Source organism: Elephas maximus, chromosome 8 (assembly GCF_024166365.1).
Source record: "Elephas maximus indicus isolate mEleMax1 chromosome 8, mEleMax1 primary haplotype, whole genome shotgun sequence".
NCBI lineage: Eukaryota > Metazoa > Chordata > Mammalia > Proboscidea > Elephantidae > Elephas > Elephas maximus.
The window spans coordinates 21,560,671-21,575,119 of NC_064826.1; the positions used below are offsets into that span (position 1 = coordinate 21,560,671).

General features: G+C 47.1%; 1 protein-coding gene across 1 annotated transcript; it reads right to left on the reverse strand.

Moving 5' to 3' along the window:
* Window positions 1-3,978: 3,978 nt before the first annotated feature.
* LEP (leptin) lies at window positions 3,979-7,413 on the reverse strand. Its single transcript, XM_049894168.1, has 2 exons — window positions 7,270-7,413; window positions 3,979-4,338 (listed from the first exon to the last, which is right to left on the reverse strand). Exons 1-2 carry the CDS (start codon window positions 7,411-7,413, stop codon window positions 3,979-3,981), a joined length of 504 nt encoding a protein of 167 aa, XP_049750125.1.
* Window positions 7,414-14,449: the final 7,036 nt, after the last annotated feature.

Below are 14,449 nucleotides of genomic sequence, written 5' to 3' on the forward strand. Positions count from 1 at the left end.
TGTTTTATTCTATTTATTTATTTTGTTAGGCATCTCTCTGCAGGACTATTGTTCCCCCATTCTTTCCCCATGTGGTTCACATGGGGCTGTCCCATCCATGGCGACAGGGGTGGCCATGTAACCTAGGCCTGGCCAATAAGAGCTTTCCTTGAAACTTTTGCTAGAACTACTAGGAAAGAAATGCTTTCTCTTGTGACCATGGGCACCAGCCAAGGACCCCATAAGTGTGGAGATGCTGGAGGACATCTTTTGCACCCCATGGAGACAGAGAGGCTGCCTGGGAAAGAAATAAGTGCAGAGGAAAGCAAAACTATGAGATGGACCAGGTCTGACTTCTTAGCAACGTGGGCCAATAAACTCTCTCACTTTTTAAAGTGAGGTTGCCTGTGTTTTTGTCACTTGCAGCTAAAGGTGTCCCAACTGGTATGGCAGCCAGCCTCTTCCTTGAGCTTGCAAGTAATTAATTTAGGCTGTACCTCTGAGTGCCCCCTTCTGCAATCTCATCTCATTCAGGAGCTTGGTGGCCCTCCCCTTCCCCATCCAAGCTTGTCTGCAGGAAAGGACCCACAGCTGTCATCTAAACCAAAGGGGAACTTATGTGCTCCTGGTCCAGGACCAGACCTTAAAGCCATTTCTAATTGTGATGTGAAGGGAAGGAAGGAAGGTTACTCTGCTGGGTAACTGTCTCATTTAATCCTCAAAGCAGCCAACAACCCTGGGGGTGGGCTCTTTCTTTTTCTTTTCTCTTTTGATTAATCAATTTTTTTTTTCAATTCCATTTTTCTTGTATTAGTTTGGTCTCTTTCTCTATATGTATATTTTACTGTATTATAGAAATTATAACATCTTTGATTTGTTGTTATTGTTGCTCAGTGCTATTTAGTCACTTCCGACTCATAGCAACCCCATGTAACAGAGTAGAACTGCCCTACAGGGTTTCTTTATGGAAGCGGACAGCCACATCTTTCTCCCACAGAGCAGCTGATGGGTTCAAACTGCCGACCTTTCGGTTAGCAGCCGAGCTCTTAACCACTGCATTACCACGTCCCTGATAATGCTAGAAGCTTGGATCACTTTAACTCCATTTACCCCTCTTACTTTTGAGTTATAGTTGAGATGTAATTTATATAAAGTGGGGGTTGGTTCTTGAAACCGCCCATGGAAATGACTGCTTTTGTAGAGTTGTGGCTTTGCCAGCCACCCATGTCCCCCCGAACCCCACTGGCCCAGGGACTTGTGTTGAAAGAATCATGTCCTAACTGCACTGAGAGACAATTTTCTGTGTTCTGTGCCCACAACAAGAGAAGCTGTCTTTTTGACTCTATGCACCTGGCTAAGTCTGTTAATGGGCTGTGTGGTTTTTTTTTGTTTGCTTGCTTTCTGTTTTTAAACAATCTTGCATCTCAAGGCCAGTTTGTAGAACTCCGTGGATTCCAGTGCAGAATGTGCTCACGTCTCCAGCTCTGTGCTTTGGGGGTGATCCTTTCGCCTGAATAACTGGCCGCTGGCTGTGGCCAAGCCTGGGGCGGAGCTGACCCCAGCGGCAGATGGAGGGGAGCCAAGCTGAGCCCTGTCACACACAATCGGCTCCTCTGAAGCCCCTCCACAACAGCGACAGAAAACAAAGCCTGGGGGCAAAGTTAATTTATTTGGATTTTTTTTTAACAAACAAAAAATACATATATTTATGTATTTTTAAGTTACAAAATGAGAGAACCATTTACATTTGTGAAGTTTCACACTATGAGAATGATCCATGGTGGCAGGTTTTGTGAGAAAAAGGCTTAAAACACCTCAGCCTGACTTGGTGGCCACAGTGATTTAGGTCACGTTTACCAGAGCAGGCCTGAACCCGTCTGTCATGTGAGTCTCTGTTCTAGAACTTTCCACTTGACATTCTTTCAACATGCAAATTCTTTGTCTCTCAAGCCTTCTTCAACATGCCCCCTTTCCTCTCATCTCTCCTACGTCTGTAAGTCACTCTTCACACCTTCATGTTCATAGCTTAATACACCAAAGTTTCCAACAGAATAACCTTCTTCCTCCAGGCAATTCACAATGCTCACCTCCTCCAAAACCTGCCTCAAAACTCTTCTTTTCCAGAAAGCACTTCTGGTCTCTCCTGCTACAACCCTGTTTGTGCCACTAGAGAGCATTTCTGGGGGTCAGAGCACCTGGGTTCTAGTCTTGCTTCTGCCACCTGTGGGCTGTTACAGTTTTAGATGTTTTGTTATGTTTAAATTTTCAGTTATCCGGCTTCAAACGGATGTGGCTACACAGTAATAGATGTGAACGTGCCTTGAAAAGTAAAAATGCTAAGATGTGCAAGCGGGGTTGGTCTGTGGGCCCCTGGGCACTGCCTCCTCAGTTCATACCTTTCCCATCTGCTGCTGAGGGCACTGTGCTTCCGCTGTTTTGGTTGCCAGCATTTGCAGACCCGTGAAGTGGGTTTACCGTGTACAGTGCAGGTCCCTGAGGGCAGGACTGGCTCATCGGGGCTATATATTGTGAGCTTCTCTCGCCCATAGCACCAGTTAGGGCTGAGCACACTGGAGGTGCCCAGTCAAAGTTTATTGCTTTGATTCAAATTTCTTTGGAAAGGTCCACCACCCCATGTGATGGCAACATCACCGTGGATGGTGGAAAAACTCACGTCCATCCCTCTGGAGCCAACCCCGCTGTGGGATTGTGATCCTGGCGGCCCGGCCTGGGGTTACGGCTCAGCCAGCAGCGCTGGCCCAGGTCTTCAGACCACAGACCCGCTATGTGTGTCTCCTTCCCACTGGATCAAAATCCTTCCAGAATGGGTGGGAAACATGTCCTTGCTTTGGATGAGCCAATCAGATGAGAACCACAACGTGGAATGCAAATCCCAATAGGAACACTGCCATGTCTAACCCCGGTGTGGCTCTAACATGACCATTCAGAGGGCTACACTGAGGGCCCCAGCTCTGGGGACCACTATTTTGAGTGTGGGACCCTGACTCCCTGATAAGAAAGACCACTCACTCTTGCTGGCAGTTGGGGAAGGCCAGAGCTCACCACTGCCCCAACAAACAGCCTCTGCTTCGGCTCTGCCCCTCCAAGGACACCTGGCAAAACACCACACCCCCTTTGAAGGGTCATCTCCTTTGTTATTTCCATGGAAACTACCCTCCTATGTGGCTGCAGACCATGAGAAACTGACCTCACCCCATCCCAAGAGCCCACCACACAAACTTACTCAGAAAACACGTGTTCCACCTTGTGCACACAGCTGCATATCACATTTGACAAAGTCCATGTTCTCCTTTTTAAAATAACCTGGCCTTAGAGATTCGCTCGAGGCGATGCCATTACAAACACTTGGTATCAGTCACAGTAGAAACAAAGCCAGTTGTGAGACACTAACTTGAGTGCCACCTTCAGCTGGCTCTTGCTTGGCAGATTATCCCGAGCCCTGGCTAACCCCAGACAGTCTCGGTCCTATCCCATCCACAATAAAATGCATAAATAAATAAATAAACGCTTCCAACTTGTGCTGTTGAGGAGTTTCCAGCTGAGAGGGTATCCAGAGGGTGCTCCCAGAATTCTCAAACGGAACCTCCATCCAATTGCCCAGAGGCTCTGGACCCCCCGCCCCCCGCAATCCCCTGGGTCACTGAAGCAAGCAGTGAGAGGAGAGATGGACTGAGGAGGGGACAGGATGACTCCTGCTGATGGCTGAAGACTTTGGTGAGAAGCACAGATAAAGCCCATGGTTTGCTGGATGGGCCTCCCTTCCCAGTGAGCATGGGATCATGTATATATATCTTTGGTTTCAAGCAACATACCTTGGAGTCTTATGCCTTTGGCAGGGTAGCTTAGAGGAGTGAGAGAGAATGGACTAGAGTCCTAGATCAGGGAAGTCCACACAAGCTTGCTTCTCCTGGAGACACATGGGAGCTGGGGCTTCTCCCCTTGATGCTAGCCCTTGGGGGAAGAGAGGCCAACTGCGTTTCAGCACCCAGGGCTGAGGTCCAGCTGCCGCAGCATGTCCTGCAGAGACCCCTGCAGCCGGCTCAGGGCCACCACCTCTGTGGAGTAGAGTGAGGCCTCCAGGACACCACCCAGGCTCTCCAAGGTCTCCAGGCCACTGGCCCTGGGGAAGGGGCAGCTCTTGGATGCAGCCAGCAGGTGGAGAAGGTCCCGGAGGTTCTCCAGGTCGTTGGCTATTTGGATCACATTTCTGGAAGGCAGACTGGTGAGGATCTGCTGGTAGATTGCCAATGTCTGGTCCATCTTGGACAAATTCAGGACAGGGTGGAGCCCAGGAATGAAGTCCAATCCGGTGACCCTGTGTTTGGAGGAGACGGACTGCTGTGCAGAAGGAAGAGGGAGGGTGAGAGCTCAGCAAGGAGGGGAGAAATCAATCCTGCCGGGCCCTAGGGCCTTTCCCACGAGGTAGAGGGTCATACCTCCTTCCCCTTCCTTGTCAACCCAGATCCTGATTTCCTGAGCCCAGGTGACTGCTGAGCCTCTGGCCAGCCTCACAGACTCCTGTCTTCCTGCCCTTCCCAAACCACCCTGCCCTTCACTCACAGGCCAACCTTCTTAAGTCCTTCCCTTCTCTGAGTGGTCTCTGCTGAAGAACCCCCAGGAGTCCCTGTTTCTTATTTAGCTCCAAACCAGTTGCCGTCAAGTCAATTCTGACTTATGGCAACCCCATATGCTACAGAGTAGAACTGCTCCATAGAATTTTCTTGGCTGGATTCTACTGAAGCAGAACGCCAGGCTTTTCTTCCACGGTGCCACTAGGTAGGCTTGAACCACCAACCTTTAGGTTTATAGTTGAGCACAAACCATTTGCACCAGCCAGGGACCTTTATTTAGCTCCAAGGTCCTCCTTAAACCCCCACGCTACCACCTTCATCCCCGGTCATCCTCATTCCCTTCCACCCTGTGCAGACTCCTCCCTCCCAGTCAGGTTCTCTCTGCCCAGATCTCCATGCAGTTTCACCTCATTAGGGATCAAAGCTGTACCCCCTGCAAGTGCCCTGCCTCCCCTTCTCTGCTCCCATAACTCCAGGTACCAGGAGAGCTTCTCCCTTCCTAACTGCCCACAAGTGACATACTCTGGATCCATCATGAGCAGCCTTGATGAAGGACTGTTCTGAAAGCAAGGAGACTTAGGAGTTCTTCTCTATGAAATGTCCAAAACTGTATTTGCTTCTGAGCTGTCCCTGCTTCTGGACATCTAGCTTCTCCTGGGCTTCCCAAGGCAACTGTTGGACACCCACAGTGGCCAGGAGATGCAGAGGCCTTCGGATGGCTCCATGCAAGATGAACAAGCTGGGGGCCACCAAAACCCACAAGTGCAAACTCTGCTGAGGGCACACACTGTTCTGGGCCCCATGCGGGTGGGGTGTTCTCACCTGCTTTACCTAACTTAGGAGTCCCTGGCACAAATGGTTAACATGGCTGCTAACCAGAAGGTTGGAAATTTGAGTCCATCCAGAAGTGCCTCAGAAGAATGGCCTGGTGATCTATTTTTGAAAAATTAGCCTTTGAAAACCCTACAGAGTGCAGTTCTACTCTGATACACACGGGGTCTCCATGAGTCACAGTTGACTCAATGGCCACTGGTTGGTCTGCTTATCTAACTTAAGTCTCCTAGCAACTTTGTGAAAACTGTATTATATTTCCATTTTCTCAGTGATGAAACTAGGGCTTTGAACTGGTTGTGCCCGGTTCAGTCATGACCATTGCAGTGAAGCCTGAATGGATCCGAATTTTTAAAATGTGGGTGAAGCAGAACAATAAGTAGAAGGGGAAAAATTATGCGGTAAAGCCCTCCTAGAAACTTAATCTTCCTTTTAGAAAACAAGGGTAGTATGCGCATTGCATCGTAACCAAATCTCTTCCCGCAGAGTCTGACACAGCAGTGCCCTGCTCAAAGATGGTGGCTGAGGCGGCTGACTGTGCCATTTTGAACGTGTGTTGCTCTTCACAATCCTGGCAATAATCCAGTCTCCTGCACTGGGCTCCTGAAAGGGCTCACTACGCCTCTTCTGAGTCTCCCATTCCAGGGCTTCGACCCATAATTTTTCTGGTTCTGCTTATTGTGGGCGCTTCACCCAAATTTTAAAAATTCAGGTCTGTTCCGATTTTACTTTGTCGGCCGTGACTGAGCCAGTTCAAGCCGGTTTGAAGCCCTGGATGAAACCAAGGCTTAAAGACATCAAGAAACTAGTTTAAGATCTCGCAGACAGAGAACAGAAGTATGAAGATTCACACTTAGCCACTGGCGTCGAGTCGATCCTGACTCATAGCGACACTGTAGGACAGAGTAGAACTGCCCCACAGGGTTTCCAAGGCTGTAAATCTTTACAGAAGCAGACTGCCACATCTTTCTCCCCCATCCCACCATCCACTGGTGGCTTCAGACTGCCAACCTTTTGGTTAGCAGCTGAGCACTTAACCACTATGCCGCTAGGGCTCCTCTCATGCTTAGTCTTCTTAATTCCAAATATAGACTTTATCTGGGAAATGGCTGAAGGTTTAGGCCTGTTGACCCCAGAGAAAACACCGTTGTAGGGGAAAGAGCTCAAAAGCTGTTTGCAAATACGTAGAGGGTAGCAGATGAGAGAGGTAGGCCCCTTCTTTTCTGTGACCTTGGAAGCCAGCACTAGCAGTAATGGGAAAAGGTTTGTAGGGCCAGAGTTCAGCTAAAACTAGGAGAAACGGCCAATGACAAGTGTACTCTAGAGACGGGATGGGGGGTGCATGGTGAGGTCCAGGGAGGATGCTGCTGGGGGCCACCCATGGGAAGTAGGACCTTTATGGCTCCCTCTGGTTTGGCCACTAGGATTCAAGGAAACCAAATCAGAGAGAAGAGGAGTGAAAAGGCAGGAGACAAAGGGGGGAGGAGGTTATTGATGAAGCAGTGAGGTGTCAAGGCCACCACAGACTTTACGTGTCACTGTGCCTGCCTCTGCTAACCTCTGAGTGCAAACAAGCACGTGTGGCCCATGATGTCAGAGAGTCGTGTGATTTTTAACGGAAACGTGGCAAAGTTAAATGCTTTCAGGGTGGCTTAAAATGATGACCGCTTACACCTGAATCCCAGCAGGCAAACAGCTGAGAGGACAACCAGAAAGAGCGGAGCCTTGTGCTTCCAGCAGGTGCCTGGCATTTAGGAGGTGCTCAATAGATATTTCTTGAACAATCTGGTTCCAGCCCTGCTGGGAGCCAGTGCTGGGCTGGGGTAACTCAAGATCATTGGGCGTGGGACCCCCAGACTGTCCCTACCGTGTGTGAAATGTCACTGATCCTGGTGACAATGGTCTTGATGAGGGTTTTGGTGTCATCTTGGACTTTTCGGATGGGCACAGCTTGAATGTAGGCCAGAGAAGGCCAAAGCCACAGGAGGTGGCACAGGGCTCCACACCGCATTTTCCTCCCCAGGATGTGCTTCTTGGGCCTGAAAATAGAAGGAACCAGACATTGCAAGGGCTGGCATCTCAGAACACACCCATGTGCTCTGTCAGCAACCACATGACTGGATGTGGATAACACGAGATTCGCGTTCTGTCCTGGCTACCTTCTCCTCAAAGCCAAAGACAATTCATTATCTAGAAATACGTCAATGAAATGCTTCCTCTTGGAAAGAGGCAAGGCCTGATCAATAAAACCACAGGCAGTATCCTGTAGACTACAGAGCAGTAAGCCAGGGCGCGATCAGGTGGAAGCTGTGGTGACGATGTGGACTTGATTGCATGGCTCAAGGTAAAGAAAAGAGGCTTTTAAGGTCTGGTCTGAATCCAGTCATTTTTTAGCTGTGTGGTTTTAAGTGTATGATGTAACAACTAACCACTCCACCTCATCCCCTGTAATATACCCATCTTCCAGATTTATGAGGACCAAATTAGATAATGCACGTGAGAGAGCTTTAAAAGGTGTGAAAGTTACCCAATTATTACCCTATTGTTAAAGATTATGTTTCTTGGCTTCTCCATTCCTCTCTCACTGCAGCTGCCAATAGGTCCATGACTGCTTTCACCACTTGCTTTATTGCTCCCTTTCTGTCCCACTGGGAGCAATCTGAATTCAACCAGCATTTATGGAGGGTCCAGTGATATGTCAAAAACAGTGGCAAACCAAAAAGAAAAAAACCCATTGCTGTTGAGTTGATTCTGACTCATAGCAACACTATAGGACAGAGTAGAACTGCCCTATAGGGTTGCCAAGGGGCGACTGGTGGACTTGAACTGCTGACCTTTTGATTAGCAGCTGTAGCTCTTAACCACTATGCCACCAGGGCTCCGATACAGTGGTTGGTACCAAGAATATAATGGGGAACAACATTACAAGTGGCTTACAGTTTAATAGGAGAGACAAGTCAACGGACAATTCCAATACAGGAAGAGAGAGCTTTACTAGAATTACAAGTATGAGATATCATGGGAGTACAAAGGGGGCTCCTTGGAAAAGGTGTCACCTGAGTTGGGTATTAAAGACCGAGTAGGCATTAATAAGAGTAGAAAGGGAGCAGCCATAGGCGGCAAAGAGTTTAAGTAAAGGCGTGGGGGCAGAAAGAACATAACATGCCCACTCAGAATGTGTGAAATTTTCAAAGTCATGGAACCATGAATTCTAAAATTAACAATATGCAGATCCTTGATTAAACAAAAAAGTTTTAATGAGATACATGAGGCAAGTGGCAATAAAGTGAAATGTATGTGAGTCTATAGCCAATGGTCCATGTTAAATATGTGTGCATGAGTCTGAAATAATAACAAAATGTAAGTAAATATTAGGATGAAGTCTCTTGAGATGGTAAAAAACTAATCTCTGCTTTTTGTGCTCATCTTTATTTGGGGCTTGATAGAAACAGGTAATATATTTTCTGTCCGAAAGTATAATTCATTTTCTGGCAAATCATTAAAAAAATAAGCAGTTTGTTTACATAATATTTATAACCCTTGATCAAGGGTACTTTTTTTTTTTTTTTGGTGTGAATTTTATAGAAGAGGAAAAAATGAGGCTCAGGAAAATAAATTAACTTACCCAAAGTCAAACACATAAGTCATCCCCAGGGCTGCCTGACCCAGGAAGGCTGGGTTTTCCACTCCACCCCACCCACCAGTTTCTTCAGCCTTTCAAGAGAGCCTGGATTCCCAGTCAAGGGCAGCTCCTGGGAACATGGCACTGGAAACAGATACCCTGCTCCAGGATGCAGCTGTGGAACTGTGTCCCCATCTAAACTTCAAATATGAAAAATACTAAGTGTCTTTGTTATCTAGTGCTGCTATAACAGAAATGCCACAAGTGGATGGCTTTAATAAAACAGAGATCTCTACTTTCGCAGTCTAGAAGTCTGAATTCAGGGGACCAGCTCTGGGGGAAGGCTTCCTCTCCCTGTCGGCTCTGGGGTAAGGTCCTTGTCATCAGTCTTCCCCTGGCCTAGGAGCTTCTAAGCGTAGGGACCCTGGGTCCAAAGACATGCTCTGCTCCTGGTGCTTCTTTCTTAGTAGTATGAGGCCCCTCTCCTCTTTGTTTGCTTCTTTCTTTCTTTCATATCTCAAAAGAGACTGACTCAAAATGCAATCTAATCCTGTAGATTGAGCCCTGCCTCATTAACATAACTGCCTCTGATCCTGCCTCATTAACATAACTGCCTGTGACCCTGCCTCATTAACATCATAGAGGTAGGATTTACAGCATGTAGGAGAATCACATCAGATCACAGAATGGTGAACAAACACACAGCACTGGGAATAATGACCCAGTCAAGTTGACATGTATTTTTTGGGGACACAACTTAATCCATGACACTAAGTTTCGGGAGGGGGGGATACTCAAAATGTTTTTGTGCTTGTTTTCTCTCTTAAAAAAATTAAAACTCCCTCTAAGCCAACCAGCAGCTTGCTGTCGATTCCAAGTCACGGCGACCCCGTGTGCGTGAGAGCAGAACAGTGCTCCGCAGGGTTGTCCGTGGCTGATTTTTCAGAACTAGATCACCAGGTCTTTCTTGTGAAGCACCTTTGAATGGATTAAAATCTCCAGCCTACTGGTAGGAAGTTAACCGCATTAGCCATTTGCATCACCCAGGGACTCCAAAACTTCCTCTATTAACTACTCGTTACTGACCCCACAGGACAGAGTAGAAATGCCCCATAGAGTTTCCAAGGAGCGCCTGGTGGATTTGAACTGCTGACCTTCTGGTTACCAACAGCTGATCTTTTAACCACTGCACCACCAGGGTTCCAAGTAAAAATGCCACTTTAAGGACTAGAGTGCCCCGATCCAAGCTCTGATGTTTTCAATTGCCTCATATGCGTGTGAAAGCTGGATCGTGAGTAAGGAAGACGGAAGAAGAACTGATGCGTTTACATTACGGTGTTATTGAGAAATATCGACTGTTCCTGGACTGCCAGAAGAAGGAATAAATCTGTCTTGGAAGAAGTATAGCCAGAATGCTCATTAGAGGCAAGGATGGGGAGGCTTCATCTCACATACTGTGGACATGTTATCAGGAGGGACCAGTCCCTGTGAGATGGATTGACACAGTGGCTGCAACAGTGGGCTCAAGCGTAATAACAATTGTGAGGATGGCACAGGACAGAGCTGTGTTTCGTTTTATTGTGCATAGGGTCCCTATGAGTCTGAAGCACATGATGCACACACACACACACACACACACACACCCCTAAGTAATACACCAAATGTTTGCAGAATGAAGTTCAATAGTACAATCTTAAAATTCCGTGAAACTTTAGCAGAGGTGGGTGAGCGCAGTGGTTAGGCCCTGAGGCTTCAGCAGCTGGCCTCTGTCTTCATTAGCTGCCTGCCTCTGGGCAAGTTACTGAACTTCCATAAAACATCAATTCCTAGCTGTAAAATGGAGCTAATAGGAACATCAGGCTCAAAAGGGTAAGTAAGATGAAGCCAGTAAAACCCCTGCCCACTGTATGTGTATGTGTGTGCGTGTACATGCATGCATGCGTGAGTGCACACAAGCAGGGGAAATGGGCAGCAAATGTCGGCTGTTTTTATTGTAATTACTGGGCAGGGCTTGGGAAGCTTAGGCAACACTACCTGTAGCCGCCACTGAAACAAGCATTAGGCCCATTGCCTCCCGTGGGCCATCTCAGCAGGGCACCCGGTGTGTCTGGGTCGCTACGCTGCGGCCCAAGATTGAGTTGGTGTACTTTTCTAGGATTCACCTGTTAGTGACACAAGAATTTATTCCCAGATTAGCTCTAGTCGTGGTCACTCTCACACAGTGGCCACCCTCTAATACCTGAACTGGAAAGCGGTTTTACAGGCCCCTCTATCTCCTCTGATTGTGTGTTTCAGTGGGTGCTGACAATAAATGCAGCTCACTGAAACATGGAATTGAGAAGCTGCTGCCAAGTCAGTCTGCATAAGGGGTAAGGAGAGCATCGGTTTGGCGGGACCCACGGAGAACCACCCATGGGTTGCCCTGGTGGCGCAGTGGTTAAGAACTCAACTGCTAACCAAAAGGCTGGCAGTTTGAATCCACCAGTCGCTCCTTGGAAAACTTAGGGGGCAGTTCTGCTCTGTCCTATAGGGCTGTTGTGAGTCAGAATCGACTCAACGGCATCGGGTTTGGTTTTTTTTGTTGTTGTTTTATGGGGGACCACCAGAGTGGGCAGAGGGAATTGATAACAGGTCCATCTGAGAGCAAACTGATGGGGAGAATCTGCCCACCAACACACAAAACACCTAACACGCATACTCATACTCACATTCACACACAATACATACAACACGACACACACACACATAACCTTTGTCATAGATGCTGCTAGTTGTCCCCAATATCTACTCTTCCTTTCTTTCCCAGTACCAGAACTTTCAAGTTTTAGATGGAGATGTGGCCATTCAACAGGAATGCTACATTTCCCAGCTTCTCCCAACTAGGTATGGCCGTGCGGCTCAATTTTGACCAATGAAATATAAGCGTAAGTGTCACATGGCAGCTTTCAGGCTGCTGCTGTGAGCCTTTGCTACTCCTTTCCACTCTTTCCTCCACCCTGATACTTGGTGGCATGTGGTAGCCAGAGTTCTAGTGCCATCTTGGAGCAGGAGGACAAGGGTCTCATTCTGAATGGTGGAGTAAGGAGCTGAAGGAGCCAAGGGCCCTGAGGACTTTGTGGGTCAAAGATGCCATCCCAGCCTTGAACTACCTATCTTGGGACCACTGTTATTTTGGGTCTCTGCTAAATGCAGCCAAACATAATGCTAACTAATTTAGCACGCCACATGGGCATCAGAACAGAGCAGATGTCAAGTCTTTTTGGTTCTCCGGGGAGATTATCTTGCCACAAACTGAGTCTCCAAACTTTCACCTGAGTTGCGGTACCTGGATGGGGCCTGGCCATGCCCCAGAAGGGGAAGGGGATAGTTGGGAAGAACAGGGTTTAGGGCCTGGAAAGGGAGGGATAATTCAAGATAACAAATACAATTTAATCTAGCATTATGCTTGACACATCACAGTTATACTCAAAATATATTTGATAATTGACAGCTAAATGTATTTACCACCCATTGTGGGCGAGGTACAGAGATGCAAAAAGACATGGAAATAGGAAAGGAACTCAGGAGTGGGAAGGGATGGGATAGGAGGCTGGTGGTTTTCCCAGGAAGCCTGAGAGCATATCAAGTATATCAAATCAGTGCAGTGGATCCTCGGTATAAGCGGAGAATTGGTTCCTCCTCCTGTACGAAAACCCCTGAATGCTCAAGTCCCTTATATAAAACAGTGTAGTATTTGCATATAACCTACAAACACCCTCCCATATACTTTAAATCTCTGTAGATTACTTATAATACCTGATACAATGTAAATACTATGTAAATAGTTGTTACACAGTATTGTATTATTTAGGGGATAATGACAAGACTTAAGTCTAACAAAGCTCAAACAATGAGTGCTGGAGAGAGACTGATGCTTGTGAAATGGCTACGCCTACTCATCGCTTCATTCGCATGGATTCAGCGTAGTGTTCAGCACGTAGCAAATTCAAGTGTTGCTTTTTTGGAACTTTCTTTCCCCCCCACCCCAGAATATCCATGTTTTGGTTGAATCTGCAGGGCCGGCTTTGATTTTGTCAATTACTTACACTATTTGTAAGATAAAATAAAGATTTTACATATACTACTTGTAAAATAAAATAAATATTTTCTTTGAGTATTTGTATTAAATAAAATATAGAATAAAACTGTGCTCTCAAGGAACTGGTTTGAGAAGCAGATATTTATATAATTAATTACAGTGCAAGGTAAACGTTTAAACAGGTGAGATGCCTTGGGTAACCCAGAGGAGGGAGTCACAGTGCTTAAAATGATGAATGGTAGAGTTAAGCAGATCTATGTCTGAGCTGGAAACCCTGGTGGCATAGTGGTTAAGTGCTACAGCTGCTAACCAAAGGGTTGGCAGTTCGAATCTGCCAGGCGTTCCCTGGAAACTCTATGGGGCAGTTCTACTCTGTCCTACAGGGCCGACAATGAGTTGGAATTGACGGCACTGAGTTTGGTTTTTTGGTTTATGTCTGAGTTTGGAGTCCCTGGGTGGTACAAACAGCACATTTAGCTGCTAAAGGAAAGGTTGGAGATTCAAGTCCACCCAGAGGCACCTTGGAAGAAAGGCCTGGTGATCTACTTCCAAAATATCACAGCAATTAAAAACCCTGTGGAGCACAGTTCTACTCTGACACACATGGGGTCACCATGAGTTGAAATCAACTGGACAGCAACTTGTTTTGTGTTTGAGTTAGAGTATAGGACCTTGGGAAAGTTAGCCAACTTCTTTGAGATTTAGTTTTCTTAGCTGTAAAATGGGGATGATAGGAATCTTAATTCCCACCAAAACCAAAACCAAACCCATTGCTGTTGAGTCAATTTGGACTCATAGTGTCCCTATAAGACAGAGTAGTACTACCCCATAAGATTTCCAAGGAGCGGCTGGTGGATTTGAACTGCCGACCTTTTGGTTAGCAGCCATAGCTCTTAACCAGCGCCTCACCAGGGCTCCACAATTCCCACATGCGGCTGTTACATGGATGAAATGAGACAATGCATGGAAAATGTTACCTCTGTGTCTGGTCTGAGGAGTCCTGGTGGCACAGTGGTTAAGCACTCGGTTGCTAATTGAAAGGTTGGTGGTTCAACTCACTAGCCGCTCTGAGTGAGGAAGATGTGGCAGTCTGCTCCCATAAAGATTACAGCTTTGGAAACCCTATGCAGCAGTTCTACTCTGTCCTATAGGGTCACTAAGAGTCAGAATCAACTTGATAGCAATGGGTTCTGGGTTTGGTGCCTGGTCCATAACCAACCCCAGTGAATGTTAGCTGTTACCACCGTGATTTCCAGTTAAGGAACCAGGGAGGCTTCGTGGAGGAGGCAGCATTTGATAAGGGCCCTGAGAGTGGGTAGGGGTTGGGGCAGCCCTGGCAGACGGTGC